At 42.0% G+C, this 23,941-nt stretch overlaps 1 protein-coding gene across 1 annotated transcript; it reads right to left on the minus strand.

Annotated features, from left to right (window-relative positions):
- Nucleotides 1-793: 793 nt before the first annotated feature.
- LOC126536516 (uncharacterized) lies at nucleotides 794-22,808 on the minus strand. Its single transcript, XM_072287889.1, has 4 exons — nucleotides 22,379-22,808; nucleotides 13,719-19,116; nucleotides 11,243-11,555; nucleotides 794-1,156 (listed from the first exon to the last, which is right to left on the minus strand). The coding sequence occupies exons 2-4, from the start codon at nucleotides 13,786-13,788 to the stop codon at nucleotides 1,105-1,107; spliced, it is 435 nt and encodes a 144-aa protein (XP_072143990.1). The 5' UTR covers nucleotides 13,789-19,116; nucleotides 22,379-22,808; the 3' UTR covers nucleotides 794-1,104.
- Nucleotides 22,809-23,941: the final 1,133 nt, after the last annotated feature.

Raw genomic sequence — 23,941 nt, forward strand, 5'->3', positions numbered from 1 at the left:
ACTGACTGTGATGTCATTGTTTCCTTTGATGTTACGTTGCCTTTCACGTGTTCCTATTCTACTTGCTGTAGATAAGCATTCTGTCAGCTTTGTGCAGTGAAGGCTTACTGTGCACTAGCACCATCTACTTTCTCAATATTAGCATGGACAAGTATTCCTTCTGTCCTAGGGGCAAGTGAAGTGAAAGCTCACATCGTCTGCCCGTGCAACATGCAGATTGCCCATGCACCAAGCCGAAAGCTTCGATATGATATCATGAATGTGAAGGATAAACTAAAGAAGGAAAAGTTTTCTGATATGGTTTGTGCAATTCCTTGCATGAACTGTACGTAGGCTTACATCAGTGAAAGCAAAAATTTTGAGAGGTGGTTCAAGCAGCACCAAAATGTCAAGCAATACATGTCATTGAGTGCGCTTGCTGGACAATGCATTTTGTTGGATCATAATATTAAATGGAATCAGGCAAGTGTGATCGTAAAAGAAAAGAATCTAAGCATGCATCTTTATCTAAAGTTGCTTCTCATTCATACTGTGGCTGACACCCTCAACTGACACGAAGCTAATTTGCCACCAGTGTACACTGGGTGTCCCAGCCACACTATACGGTGCACTTGAGCGAGTTTCATAGTCTTTTAGTCTAATTGTGAGCAGCTGTAACGTAAATATTACTAAATCTTTTGTGGTTGATGTTTGTCTTGACTTTCATTATGTTTCATTCTGACCTGACGGCATTCTACAATACTCTCAATGATTTCAATGAGATCAGTCTAATATAAAGAATTCAAACACACAATGGAAGGCAAGATTTTTTATTCTGGACATGTTTATTGACATACCATGGGTTGTAAGGCTGGACAAATAGTTTATGCCCTAGCAAACGCTGCCACAGTAGACTGTTATGATGCCATTTCACTGCATTGTTTTATTGATTTGATGTGTAGAAATATTATGGGCACCACAGTTATCAAACTGCAGCTTGGAGCCCATTTTATGTTTTAACACTGAGCACAACTTGGTCACTAGCAGTAATAAATGCAGTCATTGAGCTCTACTGGCAGAAACTGTTCTTCAAAATCTTGCACAAGTGCCATGGGAGCTGACAACTTAATGCACGGCGCAGGATGTGGCCCCAGCATATGGCACTGACCTTGTCTGGCTAGTACCATGCAAATGGATAAAAAAAGGTCAACATAATGGTGCTTGTATGTATACAGAGAAACAATGCACAGTGACCAAATACAGCGAAGCTTGTGCAAGAGATTTCTATTTGCTCGCTCACTCATCAAATAATAATTAAAAAAAAATGAAACATCTACAGGGATGTGCATATTTTGGTTAAATCTTCGAAAAAAAGTTTTGTGCTTACTGCTGCTCTGTTGTTGCTCAAATTCTGCAGAAAGATCGCGTTTCAGGCTCTATGTTGTTCAATGTAACACTTGGGACAATTGCTTGCCTGTTATTTAAGGGACCCCCCCCCCCCCGCAATTTGCCTTCGTTTATGAGGATGCAAGCTGTTGTCGAGACGGCGCTAGCACACACTTGTGTCGCTGCCTACTGGCAGCTGCAGAAAGCAGCTGTTCAGGGAAGGTTGCCATGTGTTCCAGAGGAGTGGGTAATACGAGACAAACCTCCCTGAACAGCTGCTTTTTGCAGCTCCCAATAGGTGCCTACACAAGTTTATGCTAGCCTTGTCTCAGCAGCAGCTTGCATCTTCGTAAACGAAGGCAACATTGCAGTTCTTTCATTAAAAAAAAAAAAGCACTGATGATTATGATACTCCCTAATGTGAAATTTGAGTGCAGCTGTAGGTATACGCGCTTTCATTTCTCTAAATATTAGCTGGGGCAAACAATCTGTCTCATGGCACGTTGCAAACAGAGTGAAGCGTGGCGTGACTGCTTTGTTAATCTGTAGATCGTGAGAGGAAGCGCGTGGGTGACGCATGGGTGCGATTTAAAGCAGCCACCGCAGACAATCTTTGCTCATGGAGCACTTTGTTTCAATACAGACGCGTGCTACTCTGGCGCCATCTTGTAGCCATTGTTGTCGCAAAACCCCTCATGCATGGCATTAAGCTTTTCTTCTCCCACTTTCACCATACCCTCCTCCTCTGCTTTCCTTCTCGCAGCTGCCACTTTTTTCATCCCCCGCTGCGCCCTGTATTCTCTCTCATCTTTTGCTGTGCTCGTTCGCTCGTTTACGAGGTAGGGTGCCAATGCAAATGCTTGTCGCAGGAATGGGCACCTAAAAGCTGCACTCTAAAACAGGCAAGTAACTGTCCAGAGTGTTACATTGAATGACGTAGACCCTAAAACGTGATCTTTCTGCAAAATTTGAGCAAGAACAGAGCAGTGGTAAGCGTAAAACCCTGTTTCTAAAGTTTTAACTGAAATATGCATCTCCCTGTACAACCCTGTTGTGCATGCCTGCTTGAAATATATATTAGCACAAAGACTTCATGCAAACATTTCTAAGGCATCGCTTCCGACATATTTATGAAATTATGTACGTAGTGAGAGATGTTTCATAAATTACATAAAAATGCACAAAAATAAACCCTAAAGACTTTTTGCTTTATCAGCACACACAACACATTGATTCTAGCCATGAACAGAGTGCAAGCCCTGCATATATCAGCCACCACAAGATGCAATCTAGGCAAGCAAGATGCACTTCTAGTGGCATTATTTAATAGCTGCAAACTGTATAAGGCAAGCGGGCCAGTGTAGGACTTCCAATGCATTGCGATAATAATAATAAAAACTAGATGCAGGTAAAAAAAGAAACAAAGAGGCACAAAGCATATGTTAAGTTTGACGATGACCACACAGTTTAAGCTGAGCGCCACAAATGGTGCTTAGTAAGATTACAACAATATGCTCATTGCCACAAATAGTTACCAGCTGATTTCATGAATGTGAAAATTGACGAAAGCCATTTTGTTGTGTTCATTATCGCATTATAAATTGGTGGCGCCTGCACATTTTCAAAGCCCAACTGTAGATGACCTTGAAGAAGGCATGGAACGGTAAAGTTTTGAAGACTGAACCATTTGCTGTCACTGTCAGCATCTGTTTCTAGTTTAGTACTACCAAGAGAAACAAACTTAAAAAAAAAGAAAGGCTTTCTAGCCGTTACACATTTCCTCAGGCAAAAACACTACAGTGGCAGTTTGACTTCGGAGATGATTGGGACAAACCCAAAACAAGAATTTTCCACAATGTAAAGCGATGAAAGGGTAAAAACCATCAAGACAAAATTTTACTGGACAAGCAGTTGTAATTTTTTCAAAAATGCATCATGTGCTTAGTAATGACGGTAGCATATATGACCAAGGTACACTGCTCTATCATGCTACTCTGCCAAAATGCACTAGACTCCACTAAGTCCTGCAATGTGAAAGTGCACATGGTAGTTTCTTTGCTGCGCCTACAAGAATTATCAAAAACCTCTAATCACTGACCAAATGGTGCTAGCAAGGCAGTAATTTACACAAGTTGTACATAACTTGCAAAATGAATACAGTTTGAAGTTGCAAAACAAATAGTGTGACTGTGTATTATTCCAAGTTCCATGGTGGCTCAGCGGCATTCTGCTGCTAAGCATGAGGTCAAATGTTTGATTCCTCGTAGTGGTAGGAACCTAAGTGCATAGGGTGCTTACTTAAAGAAGCCTGCAAGAAACGGGAGCCTCTGATCACTGAAAAAATGGAAACAGCAAAGCAGTCAGTGACGAATGGCATTTGAAGTTGTGAAATGAATGACGCAGGGTGACAATTTGCTATTGGTCACACGAGAAACAATAAAAGTTCAGCTGGGGCTGCACTTTCTTTCTCTGACATTTTTTTTCTCCCCTGAAGACAGCGAGTGTAGCACAAAAGAGAGCTTGCCTAGTAGGGAAAGTGGAACACCCACAGTGGTTATAAGCAATTTGTGTGTACACACTTCCACGCAGAGAAACTGGCCATTGTGGCCTTCACTTTCAGCAATCAAGTACACATCATCCAGATTTGGCTAAAGCGATGAAAGATTATGAAGGATACGTAAAAGGAGTTCAATGCTAGGTCGAAGCCTGGAACTGTCAGTACCAGCAAAGCTTTATTTACTCAGGACAGTTGCATGCAGTTGAGCAAAGCTACTTTGCAACTTCAGCATGATAAATGAAACTGTAAATAAACGACACACACATTAGCCAAAAGCTATGGGTGCACCTGAGCAATTTCTTGAAATTTACATAGTTTAACACAAGCCTAGTATAGCAATGCCATGCTTGCGCATGTACAGCTGGCCACATAGGTTCAAATCCTGTGTCGAAGGATTTGCAACAAAACTGAATTCCTGCACAACCTGGGCACACATACTTCAATGCAGTTTCAATTAGAAGCGATTTCTCCGACCTACACAGTGACACATTAAACCAGAAGCGCTAAGCTTAACAGAGCAGAAATTCACATTTGCCATAGAACTCGTGTCCTGTAAACTTTTGTTGCAAACTGTACACACATAACTGATATGAGCCAGCACACAATAGGCAATTGACTATGAACATTTTGGTTTCTCTGCATGCTCACAATCTAGTCAATGCATGGCTTTACAAACAGCATATCTATATGCTAGTCTACTTGCAGTCCATCTCCTGGCAAGAAAGAGCCTAGGGTACACATCCCAGGTCCAGATTTTATAGGCAGGCTTTATTTATCACAGATTAACAAGCAACGGTTCATGAACAGTGAAATTTCTGCTGCCTGCTCACTGAATGTCAACCACATGCTGTAACAGACAGTAACGCACAATGATTTTAAAATTTAAAATGACAATATTGCTAAACAAAGTCACAGTTGGAAGAAAGAAAAAAAGCAAAAGCCTGCTTGGCCATGTCAGTACGCTAGTGCGTCAACATGTTATCAAACGCCTGTCCATTATAATTGTTCATCAGAGCTTGCACGATCTTTCTGTCTCACTAGGAGAGCAAATAAGGGACTACACTGCAGAAATTCTGCAGCCTGTAACTGGCTTCTTTTTAAAGATCAGCGGATGAGAAGTGCCAATTGCATGCACTGCACACCAGCAGTTGGAACTGTCAGTTCTAAATTTGACAACAGATGTACAGTAAAACTTCGTTATAACGAAGTTGAAGTGGAAGCCACAATTACTTCGTTGTATTCATTACTCCATTATGTTCATATTGCATGTACTGCAGTATGAACCTCTATGAGGATTTCATGGGGAAATTTACATGCTTCGTTATACCCCGTTTCATTATAACGAGGTTTGACTGTAGAAGAGACAAAAAAATATGTGCTAACAAGAAGCTTTGCCTTAATTCTCTAACACAATAAAAAAAAATTGAGACTGAAGTTTTGTCTAGAGCTTTCATCTTCATCTTTCCTGGTCACTTAAACACCAAACCTTGCTTAAAAAAAGAATGTATATGGAAAGACACAATACTGCATAGTCAACAGATGATGCGAGCTGCTGTTACGGCTTTTTTGTTTCGGCTAGAAGACTGAGCCATTTGATTTACACTACAAGAGCATGCAAGTGAAACTGAAAAGCCAAGTAAACAACACAGTGGTGCAGCTGGGGATAATGTGTTGAAGTGAAATAGAGATATCGAACATTAAAATAAAGTTTCAGGTAGCTTAAATATGAGCACAGTTCAGACGGGTAGAGGGGATGTGCGACAAGGAAACGAAATTGGAATCACCACATCAGAGAGAATCAAGGCTGCCCAAAAGACAGCAGTGGAGCTAACCCACTGTTTCACAATAATGTTGCACCGGAATAGAACCTCCGATGCGAGCGTACTGCGGCACTTGAGACCACACTCAGGATTGTGCAGATAACACTCCGACATGGAGGAAGGTGCTCTACGAGAGGCATGCACTTCCTTGTACATTACCAAAGCTGTGGTTGGCCTGACTTTGAAGTTGGCAAACAACTAAATGTGCAATGGAAAATGCACAGATGTCTAACTGGGAAAGAATTTGTGTGGCTGCAGTGGCCAATCACATTCACTCATTTCTGTGACGTCACAGCAGAAACAAATTTCTTTTGATATTGGCATATGTCGGGAGCTATGCTTTGGAGTGTGGTGGCACAAAAGGCGTAAGGAGTGAGGTATTGTAAGTGGAACTTGTAATGAATTGTTAGGTTGTCAATGAGTATAGCGGCAGTTTTTTCGCCAGTTCCACATAATTGTGAAACGGAGTATATAGTGATGACGTCAGAAAGTGAAGTGATGCAACCACTTAGGAATGAAAGGAGGTCAAGACCACGAACACAACAGTGAAAGTACAAAAGGCAGAATGAGTGCAGCATAGCCATGCACACAATGAGAAAAGATTAGAACTATATCACCAGAAAGAAAATTACGGCTGCAGCTGGAAAGAAGATGACATAAGGTTGGTATAGCAACACAGTTTTAAAAACCATATCAGAGCCAAAGGACCCAAAAAGCAGTCACCTAAGAAACCAATGGTTGCAGAAGCGAAGGAAAGAACATGGTAGCTGAAGTATTCTTTTTAATATTGTAGAGGCATTCATGAGTTGTGTTTTTGATCCACATTCAAGATTGTAGGGATAAAGGAAGAGAAGGAATGTAGAACAGAATGTGCAATTGGAAGGATCAAAAGAGATGAGATCCTCACGCTACATGTAGTTCTCTATCTAGAGAGCTGTATTGGTGGCTGTCCTTCTGTCCACATTCTCGGATACAGTTGAACCTCGATATAACAAACATGGGTGTAGCGAAACATACATAAAATTTGGTTTGCCATGTATCATTTAATTGCTGGCCATGCTTTGTTCTACTGCTATAACGAAACTGAAAACGCCAGGTCTGAGACACTATAGCTCAGAGCAAAACAAATAATTTGTCCACTTGCAGCACAATGCATGCACCTTGGTAGGAAAAACGTAAAATACTTGGCAAGAGCAACTTGAAATAGTAAATTCAGGATGCACATATTCCAGTGGCTTGGCTTGGCTGGCACACATTCAGCAAGTTAATGTGCCAATCCTTTACAATCACGTGGTTGTACACTAACGACAGTGCAAAATGGATTTATAATTTAGCGTCATGTGCCATGTAGCGGCATGAAAAACTGCCAATGGATAATCAAAATTGACAGGAGACCTTTTGCTGCTGTGATGAAGGCATCACATTTGCTTTTCTTTTGCATAGACTTGACCTGGAATTTTTTCGCCAATACTTTTGGAACATTTTTTTACTGGTATGTGCCCCTATAACAAATATTGGATCTAATACAGGTATTATCGTGTCAGACGCTGCTACTTTATATATCAAGATTCGACTGTACTTATAAGCTCTTGTTCACAAGCTGGTCTCGACAGCATTATCCAGAGATGCTCTTTCTGGCGATGGTGGCAGCTACTACAGTGGTTCATTTACCAGATGTGGCACGAGGTGAAGCAGAGTAGAAAAAGGGAAAAAAATCTCAACAAAAATAACTAAGCTCATGTTAAGCAGTGGTTATAGATTAAAAAAAAAAAGAAGAGACATGTGTGACAGAAATACGAGGTGTAGCTGTGTAAGGTAACACAAGTCGAGCCGGAATCGCTGCATGGCTGCCTACAAATCGGAAGTGACAAATCATCAGCTATACTCAGATACTCAGACACAAGCAAAAATGTACTAAGCTGTCACTATTTCAACTTGCATGGTACAATCACATTCACTACTGTACAGTTGGCCAACATACAAATAGGACCCTGCTGACTTTACAATTTGATCCAGTAAGGCATTGCAAAAATGTGCTTACAACGCAGGTTCACGATTGCTTGCAATGGAAGCAATTTCTAGACCTGTACAAGAACAGAGCAAGGATTGCATGATAAATAAGAGTAAATGTCTAATAAAGGTTTCAGAATATGTGTAAATGCATATTCCCACTCCCAGTTTAAAAGTAATGTGTAAAAAAATGCTAGCCTCGCATGCTCTACTATAATACAGAGTTGTCATTTACTCCGAAGATAAGTGGAAGAAAAATAGGTGTGTAGGCAATGCCATGAACGAAATAAATACCAAAAGAATTTTAAAATATAGTTTAAAACAAGTGCAATGTTTCTGCATACATTAATCAAAACATAACTAATGTAAACAATTAATCAAAGCAGGTCGGTGATTATTTTCTGGTATTTAATCAACTCGTGGTGCCACTGTCCACTAAAACATGATAGTATGCTCAGTGTTCAAAGCCATCAAAATTAACACGTGTCCAAAGTATCCACATTCTCAAATCTATGGCTGCCCTTGGCATTACTTAGTACTTTTGGCGGTATGTGTGGTATCAGCTTATTATCAATGTCTGTTCAGAAGCTCACTGTAATGACAAAGAAAGAAAGAAGAGATTGCCAAGGTGTATTGCGAAGAATTGCAAAGAATAGAATCTCACCAACATTGTGCATATAAAATCTCTAAACAACACTGAAGCAGGAGTGCAAAAGGAATGAAATATTTTGGACCTAGCAGGTGGCTGGCTTCATCTTTAATGTAAGAATGAATATCGTTGCTACTTGCTTCTAAAGTGTTCGAAAAAAGCTTTGAGATTTTTATCCACTGGAAGCACGAGGCATGAAGTTAGCTTACCTTTTCCTAAATTTTCTTTTTTAATTTTACCAGCAGTATGCCTCACTCTGCATCCTTGCAAGACTCATTGTTGACTGCGTAATAAACTTGCTGATTATTTGACTAATGTTCTAACTGCAATTAGATTATAAGGCCATTTGGCTAAATTAGCGTGGGCCAAATAAGGCAAGTTAACCAATTAAATTCCTATATGCACTTGTTGGATTATAGTCTCTGCATTTTGGTAACTGTTTTCTTAACTGGGCACTCTCAGGAGTAGACATTCTTAACTATGTTTAGTTCAGTCTGCATATTACTGGAATTACTCACATGGCCTATTTCCTACAGATATGCGCCTGGCGTATACTCATACCTGTCAACCTATGAATCATAAAATTATTAAAAATCCTGTTGAGATCACAAAGGGGTGGGGAGGGGTGGGGGGTAACATTCATATTTAGATCACAGCGACATTTTCAGCGACTTTGACGTTGCTGATTTGGCTTGCTTCAGGAACCTGTCTGAGTACAGTTGCTTGAAAAAGGTAGTCCTCTGGTATATGGCATCTTCTGCTGCCACAACAGGGCAGCTTAGGTGCCATCACAATTACTTTAATGTACACATTTTCTGAATCCTGCACCTTTGCATTCAACACCTTTTTCGTAAACAGAATCCATTTTTCGTAAAACTTGACGCAACGCGTTAAATCATAGAATGGACTAACATTTCTAAACTTTATTAAAAAACTTGCGAGAGGTGGCAGGCATGCAAACACGATTTGAAAACTATAAGATGCTTACTTCATTTTCTGAAGTTGCACATCTGAGCAATGGGCATGCTTTAAGGGAGGGTGTAATAAATTGTTAGGCGTGCCATTCTGATTGCCCTGTTATGCTGTTAGTGCTTCCTGGTTGGTTCCTTCCCTTCAATTTGTCTTTCCAAGAAAATCTTTGAGCATGTCAACAAAGCGAAGAGCTACATCAACCAGATGCCACTGTAGAATTTTTTTTTTCAGCAAGTTGTCTTTTTGGCTCTTGGCATGAATGGGACAGTCACGACGAAACAAACCTCCTGAAAGCCCATTAAGGATAATGGACACTGTATACTGTGCTATCGAAAACTTTACATACATGAGAGAAGGGAGAAACGAAATTTACACTATTACACTTTGCAGTCTCAACCAGAACTGACAAAACCAGCCAAGCTGGTGACTCTCATGAACTTTAGTATGGACCTTCTGTAGCTGCATAGGCTAATTAGTGGGGTTGTAACTAAAGGAATTTGAATTCGTATGCTCAGAGTTTAGAAGCTGGAACTCAAGACTAGAGGGCCATAACACTGACATAATCTTGCTATGCAAACTTTGGATCCTAGTATGTTATCCAGAAGACTGCCACCACTGCATAATGCACCTTACGAGAATCACGCTGGTGCAGTTGCTACGTTCATCAACATATTTGTGCTTCCTAAATAGTGCTCACTCACTGCACTGCCTGTTATAACTGCAGTAAGCCCACCAAAAGTGATAAAGCAATGGAAGGTAGTGAAGAAGTGCTGAGATGCCAGTGGAGAAGAAAAGTGAGATGAGAAAGGGAATCTTTGGTGAGCGTTGCACCTTTGACTAACTGTACAGCGACAATGAAAGCAGTGCTTCACTGCACAAAAGTTGCACTGGTAGCCCTCATGTGAACAAAAGGCGCTCATGATACTGCCTTTGATGAGTTTGTGTAGTCATTGTGTAGCAGCAGCTAATTCTAGTCGCAGAAGTTGAAGGCAAGCCATCAGCTGTCACTGCTCTGCAGTCATTTTGCTTCGCAGCTTTGTGACCTGCCGATTCCTCTTGCTTTCGATGCTAATGGGGGGTGTGAAGCAGTAGCTACTCAAACTAGCAGAGACAAAATAATGTTTAAAAACTTCCGCAAATGTGTATTAGCACACGATAGCATGTGCTGCGGCATTTGCAGCATCTGTGTTATGGCATCTGCATTAGACAACAGATGCTGACACTTTAGCCATCTCAGCGGCTGTGCAACGCTACAGTCGAATGACGTACCACACTTTACAGACAAAGGCGTGTTGTGCATCTGCCCATCATGGGTCGTTCCTGCACGCCAATACAAACACGGCAGCAAGATAGAAAAAAGTAAAACAGAAATTGCAAGGTTCCGGAGCACCTCTCAGAAGGCAGACAAGAAGGCTGCTTGACAGACTTTCTAGTGCACTGAAAAGCACACAACGGCACCGTGTTTCAACTAAATGACCACGCAACTGTGCACACGTGGACATAGAGATCCCGAATACTGCTCAAGAACTGGCTCCAAATTAAAGAAGAAACTGCGTGTACTATCAGACAATGTGACAGCAGTTCATTGGAAAGGAGAGAAAAAGGACCTAACAGTTCATTTAATGTAGTTTCTCGTCAATCAGGCAGTACACACTGGCATTACATCTCAGTATAGTCGGCTGTAGCACACCATGCAGTTATTCAAAATGTCCCAGACAGTGGATGTACGGCAGCTGCAAATGAAACTTAAAACCTCCTGTGCCCCAAGACAATCTGAGAGCAGTTTGAAGGCAAAGAAATGCAGAGGAGACCAAAGGCATGGCCCGACTGTGAAGCACTACACGAGAGGGCAGGCAAAAAGGTGCTCACGAGCACTCCTTGGCGTGCCTCTCGAGGTGCTTCTTGAGGTGCTGTCGCAACACAAATCGCTGTCCGCACACCTCGCAGCCGTAGTTGCGCACGCCTGTGTGCACCAGATTGTGCCGGTTCAGATTGCACTTGAGGCTGAACTTGCGGCCACAGATGGTGCAGGCAAATTCCTTTGGTGGCTGTGCCAGTGACATTGATGCCTGCCGTGTGCTTGCTACTAGGACATCCGAGACAGATGTAGAATTCAGGCCCGTCGATGATGATGGAGACTGCTCGTTGTTGGTACCAGTCAGGAAGTAGTCGAGAGAAGGGACTGCATATTGAGCAAAGAGATTAACAAATGAGACCTCCTATGCTAGTGAAGTGTACATTTGTCATTAAAACACATATACATAAACAGATCTCAATAAATCCTATTGTGGGGTAAGTGGGTTCGTAATGCTTAGGAAAAAGATACTGCGTAAAAGACAGACAAACACAAGAGCCAATACCCTCTTGTGCTTCTCTGTTTTTTTTAACAGTGTTTTCCTGAACACAAACAAATGATCAGCCCAGGCTATGCCCAGCTATAGTGATCGACTCTCATTGCTGCACACTGCAATTCATGAATGTGCTGGCTTTGAGAGCGCAGGCCTTTCCCACTCTGCATTTCTTGAGGTGGTTTATTAGACAGTTATTACTTACCGGAACAAAATTTTAATCCCGACTCATATTAACCTTGGCCTGTCACACTTGGAAGCAAACGTCACAGGTATAATTTTTTGCAAATGATGAGATATGCAAGTTATTTTAAGTGGAAACTGTACTTCTAGGCTGGGGTAAAAAATATATATCGGACTTCAGTGGCTCCTCTTACTCGAACTAATTTTTTTGCAACAGCAGTTCCTTTCTCAACACTATCTCCCCTCCGTTCCATTGCCTCTAAATTTGTGCATAACCCCTGCAACTCTGACCAAACCATCCAACTTGAAAGGATCGACGTGCCTCTCCAAGCCTCATCCCCAAGGCTGCCTGTGGTGAGAGGCTTTTTGCCAAGCTTGTTACCTGGGAACCATCACCTCTTCAACAACATGGCACACACGGGTAGTGCACTGGAGCTACTTTCCCAAGCAAACCATGCTTCTCTCTCCCTGGCGTTGAGTCACACGCCACTACAAGGCGCCCTGATTGGTCTCCCCATTGTCGCACATGGGTGCACTCTCCCCCGAACTCTGTACCGCTGAGCACTTCTTCAGCACTTCACTGCAGCAGATGCTCCGCAGACCCGCTACGAGTTGGTTATGTGGGACCTTTACTATTGCAGCTTGTTGTGCTCAGAGGACCACTACCTGGTTAGCCTAACACAGCAGCCTCGAGTACTCGATCAGTTTTCCAGTGAGCCTTTTTGCCTGCAACCGTGGCTGTCATGCTATGATGTATCCTGGGTTAATAAACCAGTGCTTGCTGGAGATCTGACTCCAAAGCCTTCTTTGTACCGCGTTGAAGAGTTGATGAACCCTGCCACAGCATCCTTTGTGCGCTGTAAAGTGGAGGAGCGTCGGGCGCTTTCCTGACCATCATTCAAAGGGTAAGCGTTGTACAAACCCATCTCAACATTACTGGCACCCCATGTTGGGCACCACATACTGAATGCAGCAGCAAAAATGGCAACACCACACTGAAAACAATGATGATGTCGGTAGGACGAATGCGACAGCACAATGGAGCCATAATGATGATGGGAGCAACACAGCGTGACAACAGCATGGCAATTACTCTTTGTCACTGACATCTAAAAAAGTGAAGCATTGCCTCAGTGAGAAGAAACTGGAGAATGACAGATGCACTGTGTGCCAACCATGCAGCGGGAGAGTATTGCAGGCTGTTACATTGAAAATACATATGCAGACAACTCTTCAGGTCACGTGGGCTACAAACCCCACAAGAACTATGTGGGGGCATTGTACAATGAGCATCATTCGTAATTTTCATTCCATTCTTGTGAGATGTCTGTTGTGATGGAGGCACCACCCAGTGAAAGCCCCCATTGTCCCTTCTAATGTGGAGCACCTAAGTGGAGTGAATTGCAATGACTGAAACATAACAAAGGCATCCAAATTTTGAATTCTACATTCTTCAGAAACATTGCCGATTTATAGAAGTAAAAAAATAATGTAATCACACAGATTAAAATTTCACTGTTTCTTTTTTGCTGTAAAAGCTTCAAGCGTTTGAAGTTCAATGTTTGCCGTGTGCAATGTTGCCAATGCCTACACATCAATAAAAAAGTGAGCTCATAGGTCTCAAAATTCTGTTAAACATTCTCACGAGTTTTCCAAATAAACTGCTGCAGGCATGCTAAATATTGGTGATAAGCTTTCGAGTGAGCCACAATAATGGTGATAGTTAAAAATCTGTAGCCAGTTACTTCAACAACATTAAAATGCACTTGAATGACAGAGCCAGCAGGAGTGGTCAAATGATTCCCACCACTCACCACTGTAAAATGGAAACTCTTGCTTGGGCAAAACTCGACTGACTGCCCCTCCATTTCCTGTAAAACACATACCAATGAATACAGTGAACACAAAACAAAATATGAGAAAAAATAAGCAAGGTGACAGCAGCAACAGATGTAGCAAGGTCAAGGCCACTTTAAAGTCATAAAAGCAATGCTGAAGGGGGAGAATAATAATGTGAATTTATTTTAGTTTTGAGAATTTTACTAATCATGTGACCCTATTCCAGAGGCTTCCTTAAAGGCAAATACAGATTCCAATACAAGTAAATACAGCCGCCTTCCAATGTGTGCAACACATACATCAATTAACTCCAAGCAGGGTTATTCGGTCATATCAGTAACATGATGACGTGAACGACCATGCTAGCTGATTACAAGAAAGGGATTTGTGGACATGAGCAGTGGCTTCCAAGCGATAACATTTATTGATGATGGCAAACACTTGAATACCTCATAAAAAAAAAAAGGAAGAAGAGATGGCAGATCGAAAACTAGGTATACTAACAATGAAAAAAGCTAATTTGCACATTATTGTGACTTATGCACAACAAATGTGAAGGCTCTTTGGCAGATAATGTGACGGTGCAAGCTCACAAATGCAGATCTAGTTATATTCAATTTCAGGCTAGTTCAACAATTTAATGAATGATACTGTTCCGTGTTGCAGTACTTTCTTCACACCAAAGCAATGATCTACATGTAAAACAATGTAATGAAAGAAATACCTGCATTTCTTTCCAACAGTTTTGTTACGCTAGCATGAGCGGTGGTTAAGAGTTCATCTATGCTCTGGAACATACTACAGTGGAACCCGGATATATCGAGCTCAAAGGGTATTGCAAAATAGTTCGATATATGAATAATTCGATATATAGTATAAAAATTTGATACAAAATTATTCAGGGGGATTTTACAGCTGTTTGTTACACACAATAATTTGTTATATCAGGGTTCGATATGCCCAGGTTCGACTGTATGTGGCCATAGGAAAGGGTACCATAAGGAAGAAGGTGGCTCATCAAATACAAGCCCCATATAAATCCAAATGTTTGATTCTAAGCATCGCATGTGCAGAATAGTGAAGTGCTGACAAGAATAGCCATTGCAAACAAGGTAATGAAGTCAAAAATTTTCCAAGATGAAAGTACACAAATGGTAGTTCAAAGTTCAGCTAACGCAGACTTTAACAAAGGAAGGTCAGGTTCAAGAAGGAAGCATTTTAGATATGCTCATGTATTGTGAACGATGAAGCAAATAAGAGCCCATGAAGTCCGATAATGAGACAAGATCAACATGTTGAGTCATCCTTACTCAAGCACATTCAAGACAACAATGCAAGGCCCTTCTGGTACACTCAGTTGCATGTCAGAAACTAGACAACAGAAGAAAATGCCATCCACAAAATTCTCTGTAGCAAACTTCACCGCCTGAAAAAGTCGTTTATGCAACATTTCACAGCAAACACACAATGCATTTAAGGGCGCCCTGAACCACCCCTCAGGCTTGGTGAAATAACATAGTTCGTGGGTAGCATACACTGCTGTGAACATCACAGCCAGGTTTTGCTTTCGTACACGGTGCTTGGAGCTTGCAAGCAGATTGTGAAGTCACCTGTCTCTCGAACACTCTCTTTTCAACAGAAGGCCCTATCCTCATTCTCTTCTGGATGCTTTACTTTGTCATCGGACGCTTTATTTCGTCATTCCCTTAGGCGGCTGCTATTGGCTGATAGCTGACATCAAGCTGGGGTCAGCTACATGGTGCAGATACCGCGGCTGCCACGGGGTGCCACCACAAGTCCAGTGGCTAAGTGCACTGCGGCTCGCTGAAGACAACTGCGCTTGGCTTATGTTTAGCGCATGTAGGCCCCAAAGGCAGAAGTTGTGGCGTCTCCTGAATGAAACTTGAACTGTGCGCCATGGCGACATTTAGAAGGTGGAGCGTTGTGGGCACACTTCACTGCATCGTAGCCTTCACAGTGCAAGGCATTGAAGGAACGGGAGCACAGCGGAGGCTGTATTCGATTGTCAATAACTCCGCTTCTGCTGAACGCACTGAAGTATTTTCTGCGGCAAAGTTTCCTGACATAGCCTATTTTCACTTCAAATGCCTTTCTCCGTTTCAATAAAGTGGTCCAGGGCCCCTTTAGGAACCACTTGGTTTAACCAAATTGTCACTTGCAATGAGATGCACTATAGTGAACAACTGAACAAGGATTCTCTGCAAGAAAAAACCCAGCAAGAAAGGTCCATGAGAGCTCAAACACAGTCATTGCTAATAAAGTGTTTTGTTGTCTTGAAGTCGAAAACCTATGTGAATAAACAAATGCTGACATTTATCTACACTTAAGAATTTCCAAATATTAAAATCATGTTTGCTATATTCATTTACTGACATTAACAAAGACTGCACACTTACAAAAATAACTGCTTTTCATAGCCCTCAGAACATCCTTGCAGCAAAAGAATGCCTGACAAGTGGAACAAATGCTTGTCTTTTGTGACTTCCAGGTAATACATTTTCTTCTATCTCTGTGATCCCACGAAGAATGCATTGGAGAGGTGCTACTACACACAGTATTTAACAACTCTTGTAAAATGAAATTGTTTTTTGCAGTGAATTTTACACATGGATTCTGTGCATAGCAAAAGCAAGAGAATAATTTCACAGTGATCATTGAAAACAAGCACCCCTTTGTTGCAGCAGTGCGGTGACTTTGAAAATGCTCCAGCATTTTTAAAATGGCGCCACATGTGTACATAATATTTGAAAAATTTGAAAAGATATACCAATATATCACTGCACACAAAAATAATTAACGGAAACATGCGTTCACACAGAGCCTGCCAGTGAATCAAAATATCATGTAGCAAAATACAGCACCGCTGGGCCCCGTGCCAGGACAGACTCAACAGCATTGTGGGGGGGATAACAAAAACACTTAAGCAATTGTTGGGGATTCCCCACATTTTGTGAACAACTTTAAGGTGAGAGTAAAACTTTATAGCCAATAATGGTAAATGCAAAGCATTTTGCCAGGATGCTTTATGTGTGTGATCAAGTGAACTGCACTTGAAAAAGAAGGCTGAGCACATTGTTTGTCGACTAGCTCATGCTCAAAGAGTTGAAGATGCTAACTACCAATGCTGTTGAGGGCAACGAAATTAGACCTGCATAGGCAGTGCCAATATGTGCTTAGAGTTCACTATATCCGGCTTTAAGTTTAACATAGGCAATGTATTGTTGCAACAGACTTGCTGAAAAAGAGGAAATGGGACTCGGTACCAAAACAAGTCCGGCTAGGCAATAACTGCAATGAAGGCTCAGTTAATAAGGCTTCGAGGCTGATTGTTGTGAGGTTGGTACCTCACAACTCCGTTGAACTACAGCCAAACCTCACTCTAATGAAGTTGCATTTGACACAAAAATACCATTGTTATATCAGGTATTCATTGCAGGCACATATTCATTACATGCCGATATCAGCAGGAAACATTTTAGATTTCAATTTAGTCTATTTATTTGGTTATTTAGACAATGTATATGATGAACTTGAGGCTAAAGGCTGAAGTGTCCGACGAGGCCTTGATGGACTTTACTTCGTTGTGCCCAATAATTTGTTACATACATGTTTGATATATTGGGGTTCAATCATATTACATTAGCAAAAGCGATTTTTGAGACATGGTAAGTAGTACAAGTTGGTGTGAGGCTGCAAAAGGAACTTGTCCTTCCCTTCGTCTATACCACCGCCTATTCTTCAACAAGCGTGCTGTGACAATATTTTTCATTGGGGATGTTTGCAGTTTTAGCAGTTCAGCCAGAGGAATACATAACTGTACCTGCCTCTGTTACAATTTTTCGCTATATTCGTAATGCAGTAGGCACAGTGGGTGCTGACAGAGGCTTCAGAGAATAAAGTACAAAGGCATTTACAAAATTTTCTGCCTGCATATCATTTGGGGCAATGGTCATCAGAAATTGTGAGATGATCGCCAACAAGCTCACAATTGTCAACTATGACTATTTATATATTTACTAGTTTCCTCGTGAGCATGTTCGTGTGCATTCAGGGCCGGGCAGTGCTCAAGGAATCCTAAAATGGCATTCTGCTGCTAAGCACAAGGTTGCAGGTTCAATGTCAGGCCACTCTCTGAAGAGGGCGTTATGTAAAAACACTCACTGATAGTGCTTTCGATGTGTATTGAAGAACCCTAGATGGTCGAAATTAACTTGGAGCCCTCTACTACAGCACCTCTCATAGACTACGAGTTATTTTGGGACATTAAACGTTGGAAAGAAGCTAGCATCAGTCACATTATGTCTCTAAATGCGTGACAAAACACAGAGGCTCAAGTAGATTACTTTCCTCAAAAGCCCTCTTCATTCATATTGGGACATGGCTGCTAATGTGTCATGGGGCACTGGGGTATCCCACTAAACATTTTGGGGACAGACAATTGTAGTCTTGGAGGCTCACTGTAAATGGACATGCATTCAGCAATGGCCAGCTTCAATTCCACATTACATGTGTGCTGAAGTTACAAATGATATATTGGTCAGTAAAACTACTTTAACTAATTGACTTACTGACAACTGTCACATAATTCCTAATGCCTGCAGATGCAAATAATGAATTCAGTAAAGGATGGCACTAGATTTGACATCACAATTGCGCTATGTAGGACTTGGAAAACAAACATTAAGGCAAAAGAGCACACAATAATGTTCATGTGATTTCCTTCATCCTAGTGCATGTTTCTTCACAGGTATCGCAATATGACAACAAAATTGCACGTTTATCTCTATCGCACTGCTTTCAAGTATTTATTGTCAGGTGTAGCTCAGATTCCTGCTATCAGGCACTATCACGAGAATAGGCATGTCATTGAGAGCATTGTGCACTATCAAGAGCACAGGCAAATCATCAAGAGCATAGAAGGGACTCGCGCATGTGGCTCTGTCACAGGTGTATGCAAGGGGCATGGCAAGAGCCTGGTGAATGAATGGGGCTAGGCCAGGGTAACACCGACGCACCCAACACTGCACTGTCCAGCTGGTGTCTTCAGGGGGAGGGGGGGGGGCAATCATTCCACAGCCTGTGGTGCCCCCCCAACTGGTGCCCCTGTTCTGCTCTTTTCAAATGTCTCTAGAGCACGAGCATGCAGAGTTTGGAGGTGCCTTTCAAGATGGTGCTTGAGTAGAAATCTCCGGCCACAACAAGTGCACACAAAGGATCTCTCTCCAGTATGAGTAAGCACATGCTTTCGCAGGTTGCTCACACTGCTGTACGTCTTGCCACATGTTGAGCAAGTTCTTCTGTTAATCGGCACTGTCGGCCGTGGCTGTCGTCGCCGAGGCCCATGAGGAAAAGCTGCACATGAGAAGCAATACGTTTCTGGTTAGTGCACATGCTGGCCTGAAACTTTCCAATCTACTCAGGCGCAGAAATTCTTAATGGCTACATAGAATACCTACTCAAACCAAGGACTAGTCTGAATCCCAGGCCAATAGCGAAAAAAAATAGAGGACGCAAAAAAAGTTTCCTTTAATGCAAGATGATTGATAAATATATCAACAGCAAAATATACAAGCATTTAACCATTTTTACAGTAATTTGAATCATTGTCGATCTGCCATTGCATGGCACATTGGATGCTCATCCAGCCTATTTCTTATAATATCGCTTGAGTGTGGACCACAATGATGGTCAGTAGCATGTGATAGAGCGCGTTGGCAAAAAGCATAAAACTTGTACCTTTGCTCGTGTTGTCTCCTAGGCTGTTCTCACTGGCATAGCATAGCACCTGTAGCTGTTATTCCCGAAGCATGCTTTACTGTCATTTTATGATAGCAGAGGCATATAGACATAGTTCACAGTATTTTTATGTCATTAACATTTACCACATACAAGAAATGGGAAACAAAAATGACACATGATGAAAGTTAAAGAGCTAGAATGTTGAAACTGAATGGGAGAAGGCAGGGAAGGAACGTCGCTTGCGGACGCTACTCGAGGCAGAGGGAGAGAGGGTCTCATTTGGTAGTTGCGCTAGCCCCCTGCTGGTATGATAACAGGGCATTCAATTCCTTCTACCTCTGCCAATAAGAAACCGATCTGCAAAATTATTTCGGTAAAATGATTCCTAGATGGCATTTTAGAATTGTCAGTGCGTAACTAAAATTTGCAATGGGTTCTGTTGAGGGCCCTTTAAGGGTGGCAAGCGCTGCACAGCACTCATCAGAACAGCCTAAAAGATTATGCAATAGCATGAGCTTTGTATACATGCCAATACTCTAGCCTATTTCACGGATGCACTCCATTACACTGACTGTTTGGCTGGTTTCAAGATATTAAACATTTGGATGGGTGTGCAGTTACTTTTGTTAAGCTCATTATTTGTTGGCATCTGTGTCATCAGCCAATTCCTGATCCTGATCACCTCACAATGCCTGGTTGCATTTTCCTTCTACACCACCCACATTCATTTCCCTTCAGTTCAATTGCAATGCCTGAACCAGTTCACAAGGTGCTGCACCCTGCCATTTGTTTCCGCACCCTCCAAACCCATGCCATTTGTTTCAAGAAGTGCAACAGTGCAGGGCTGGTTCATAATTGTTCTGTGCCCTCCCTACTGATGGTCCTGACTTGGCATAGATATGCTGGTGCAAAGCATGAGTGCAGCAGATGTTGCAGCACATGGGCGTGAGTGTCACTGAAACCTTGCTGCATCTATACAGCATGCGGTTTTTGTTGTTTACATGTTTTTATGCACGTGTGCACTAGCATGTTTATATTTCCCATAGCCTGAAATTAAGTTATCCTGCTGATCAAACCAAAGTTATTTCAGATTGAACTTGTCTCTCTTGAAATGTAGGTGCTGGTGGTTTTCTTGTGTATTTATTGCCCGGCACAACTGAGGAAAAAGACCATCTTCTAACATGTTTGCCAATGAAGACACACCAAGTCCAGTCCAAGATGCACACATCGCACACGTTGCTATCAGAAATATGCTGTTGAATCATCTGTAATGTAGGAACGGTTGCTTTTTGCTGTTTTCCGAACCAAGCACCTCAACAGTGAACTTATGGTTCGGAACCCATCACTGAGCCTCTCAAACTTATTTGGCCGGCACACATTAGGCAGACAAGCATAAGGCCTGCATTGCATCTGAAACTTTGACATTAATTTCGTGCGTAACATTGTTCCTGAACAGCTGAACATGAGCTGCACAATTTCTGAACTTCCTGTGCCCCACTCTGAACTAGTCTACAGTGGTGCAAATGAAACGAATGGACCTATCATCCATAGGTCTGCTCAGTGTGTTTCGTAGGCACCGCACAATTGTTGAGAGATTAGCAGTAAGTTGTCTCGAGTAGCACTATCTAGGTTGCCATTGGTCTTTTCAGTGTGTGGTTGATGCAGCAGGTTGGGCAAATTAGTGCTAGCACTGCCTTAGTTACAGAGTTAGTGCACTTTTTCCAATTCCTGCCTTAGTGAAGACATCGTGTGGTGGAAACTGATAGACTGCAGAAATCATATACGTAAACCTCACTCTTCAATCTAAACCCTCGAGCTTGTGCTGACTCCAGGGCTTTATAGCGAGTACAATTACTTTAGAGGGCAGGGGGAAGGGGGGATATCTCAGCTAAGGTTAAAGGAAATATTGTATGTCACATCAGCAAGTTTCCGCAGAAGTGAAGCACAAAGAGGATTTAAAACTAAGCAAAAATGTACATGTAGAAAAATTGGCAAAAGTCATTGTGTATTATTTCCTTGTCAAAATTACAAGAAACTGAACATATACACATGTGCAAAAAGTGCCAAAAATTCATGATGAGTTAACTCGTCCTTGGCACCAAAGGATCCTCATTGTGATGGTGAGTTATCTTGTCATCGGCAGTTATGTGGTTAAACAAGATAATAAAATACATTCCATCCTTGGTTTACTGCATATGTAGATGAGGAAAATATTTGAACCTCTGTGTTTGGCAGGTTTGGAAAGTATGCAGGTACGAGATAGTGGCACCTAAGTGTTTTCCTTTAATTTTCGAACTACTTGGCACTGGCTGGAGTGAAAGCCATGCTGGGAAGAAAAATATGAAACATAGTTCAATTATTAAAGTGCTGCACAATATGCACAAGAAAAGAAAAAAAGATGAGAGGACAGAATGCAGTCTGCAAACTAGTCCACAAGAAAGTCCACAGGATGAGCAACATGCGACATAGGTTGTTCGCTCCTGTTCAAGTTTCATGCTGGCCTGGTTTAAATGCTTGAATCAAGAGGTGATTATTTTTCACACGTGAAGAAAACTACTACTCACATACTCAACCGGTTACACAATACTTTCCAAGATTGCATATGCGAATGTATACATTCAAAAACCGCGTATAACAGCAATGACAATAAAAGAAACAGTTCAGGTCTTGTCTACACTTCTAGGGTCAAAATTTTAAACAAGAACAATAAAGAAGACATGCCCAGAATTGTCAGTTGACCGTCACTACAACAGCAAGCTGACAAACTTAACTGTGATATCATGTGACCACAGTTTGCATACACCGATCAGTAACTAGCAGCAGAACAGCACATAAGTAGGTAAGTAAATGCGAGATGAAAAGACGCATTGCGTACTCGGCATCTACATGAACGCTCGGCTGATGGTCGAACGCACTACTCAATTTAGGTGACAGCACACAAAACGAAGACTACGAATATTAGGACACCAATAGGAACACAGTTTAACATTTGTCGGTTGTAGTACGAGGCAGATGACGTTGTCAGTACTGAGATATCTCCTTTTTCTGAGACAGCGTTTATCTTCTCGCAAAGACCAGCGCCCGTTCGTGCTGACATTGTCGATGTAGTGACACATTCTCTAGAGCACACATTGAGAAGCACTAATCCCACATTGGTCACACGATGACTTGATGCTACGCCGTTAGTAAGCGCACCGCACGGTAGAAGAAAATCAAACATCAATTTAAGGGCATTACATGAAGGCAATCACAATGAAAAGCTACACATCTCGAAGATTTTCCAAAGCCGCTAGCCGATCCCAATGTTGCCGGTCGGCGCAGTTGTCGGCGGCTACGAGGTGTTAATAAAGATTAGTAAAAAGTGCCAAAACATGAACATAAGGACAAATAAATAAAAAATATTTTTTTAGCCTGAAATAAACATAAGGCGACTAAATGCAACTAAAAGTTTGAGTTCGTTGGAAGCAGAAGTGGCGCTGTCATCGCAGGCGATGCAAGGATGCAGGTAAAGAAGTATCGAGGAAAGCAGCTGTCTGCTGTCCTAGCTATGGATATGGAGGCTAGCACGGAAATGCTACTAGAGGGAAAGAAAGAGAGGGAGTAAAGTAAAGGAAGAAAGAGAAATATTAATTTACCCTAGCTTCAACAACAACAACAGAAATCGCAGCTTCGGTGCGAAGCACGGAATCGGCGCTCGTGTCCTACCAAAGACCTTGTCAGATAAATAAATAAGTGAATTAATCGATCGATCAATCAATCAATAATTATTTATTCAGTTAATTAATTTATCGACCAGTTGGTCAGTCAAACATTATGTAGGGTTGTCAGCAGCTACTAATACTTACCACTCCTATATGTAACGCCTCAATGGTCCTAATAGTAACCAAATAAATAAATAAATAAATAAATAAATAAATAAATAAATAAATAAATGAGTTAGGGAGGGACACTTGAGATAGAATATCTAATTGAGATACCATGGAAGGTGGGCATGGCTGCCAGAAGAGACCAACGGAGCCGGCGTGAAAATCTCCTGCGCGCAGATTGATCAGACGACAATACCAGCCTCCACACAAGACCCTCTCACGTGAAGATGCCGTAACATGGCGACAACTACAAACCAACACATACCCCCATTTAAGCACCCTACACGCAATACACCCTACACTATATTCATACAAATGTCCCCTTTGTAATGAATACGCCTCCCTATATCACACCACATGGGCGTGCCCCAACGTGAAGGCGGCCCCGCAAATACCCAACCCCACACCCGAGCAGTGGGAGGCCGTGCTGACTAGTTCGGACCCTCGTAACCAGCAGCAACTGGTGCGGCGGGCCCGAGAGACAGCAAGAGCCGCCGGAGCCCTGGACTAAGGGCGCCTCCCACACAAGCAGAAAGACACCTGCTTGTCCTTTCTTTTTAATAAATGTTGCT

The sequence above is a fragment of the Dermacentor andersoni genome, chromosome 4 (assembly GCF_023375885.2).
Source record: "Dermacentor andersoni chromosome 4, qqDerAnde1_hic_scaffold, whole genome shotgun sequence".
Classification (NCBI taxonomy): domain Eukaryota; kingdom Metazoa; phylum Arthropoda; class Arachnida; order Ixodida; family Ixodidae; genus Dermacentor; species Dermacentor andersoni.

Coding starts and splice junctions, on each gene's coding strand:
- LOC126536516 (XM_072287889.1), bottom strand. CDS start 13,788: ATGTGTTTTACAGGAAATGGAGGGGCAGTCAGTCGAGTTTTGCCCAAG. Junction 11,556..13,718: donor AGAGTTTCCATTTTACAGTG/GTGAGTGGTGGG, acceptor CTCAATATGCAG/TCCCTTCTCTCGACTACTTC. Junction 1,157..11,242: donor AGGCACGCCAAGGAGTGCTC/GTGAGCACCTTT, acceptor GCATGGTACTAG/CCAGACAAGGTCAGTGCCAT.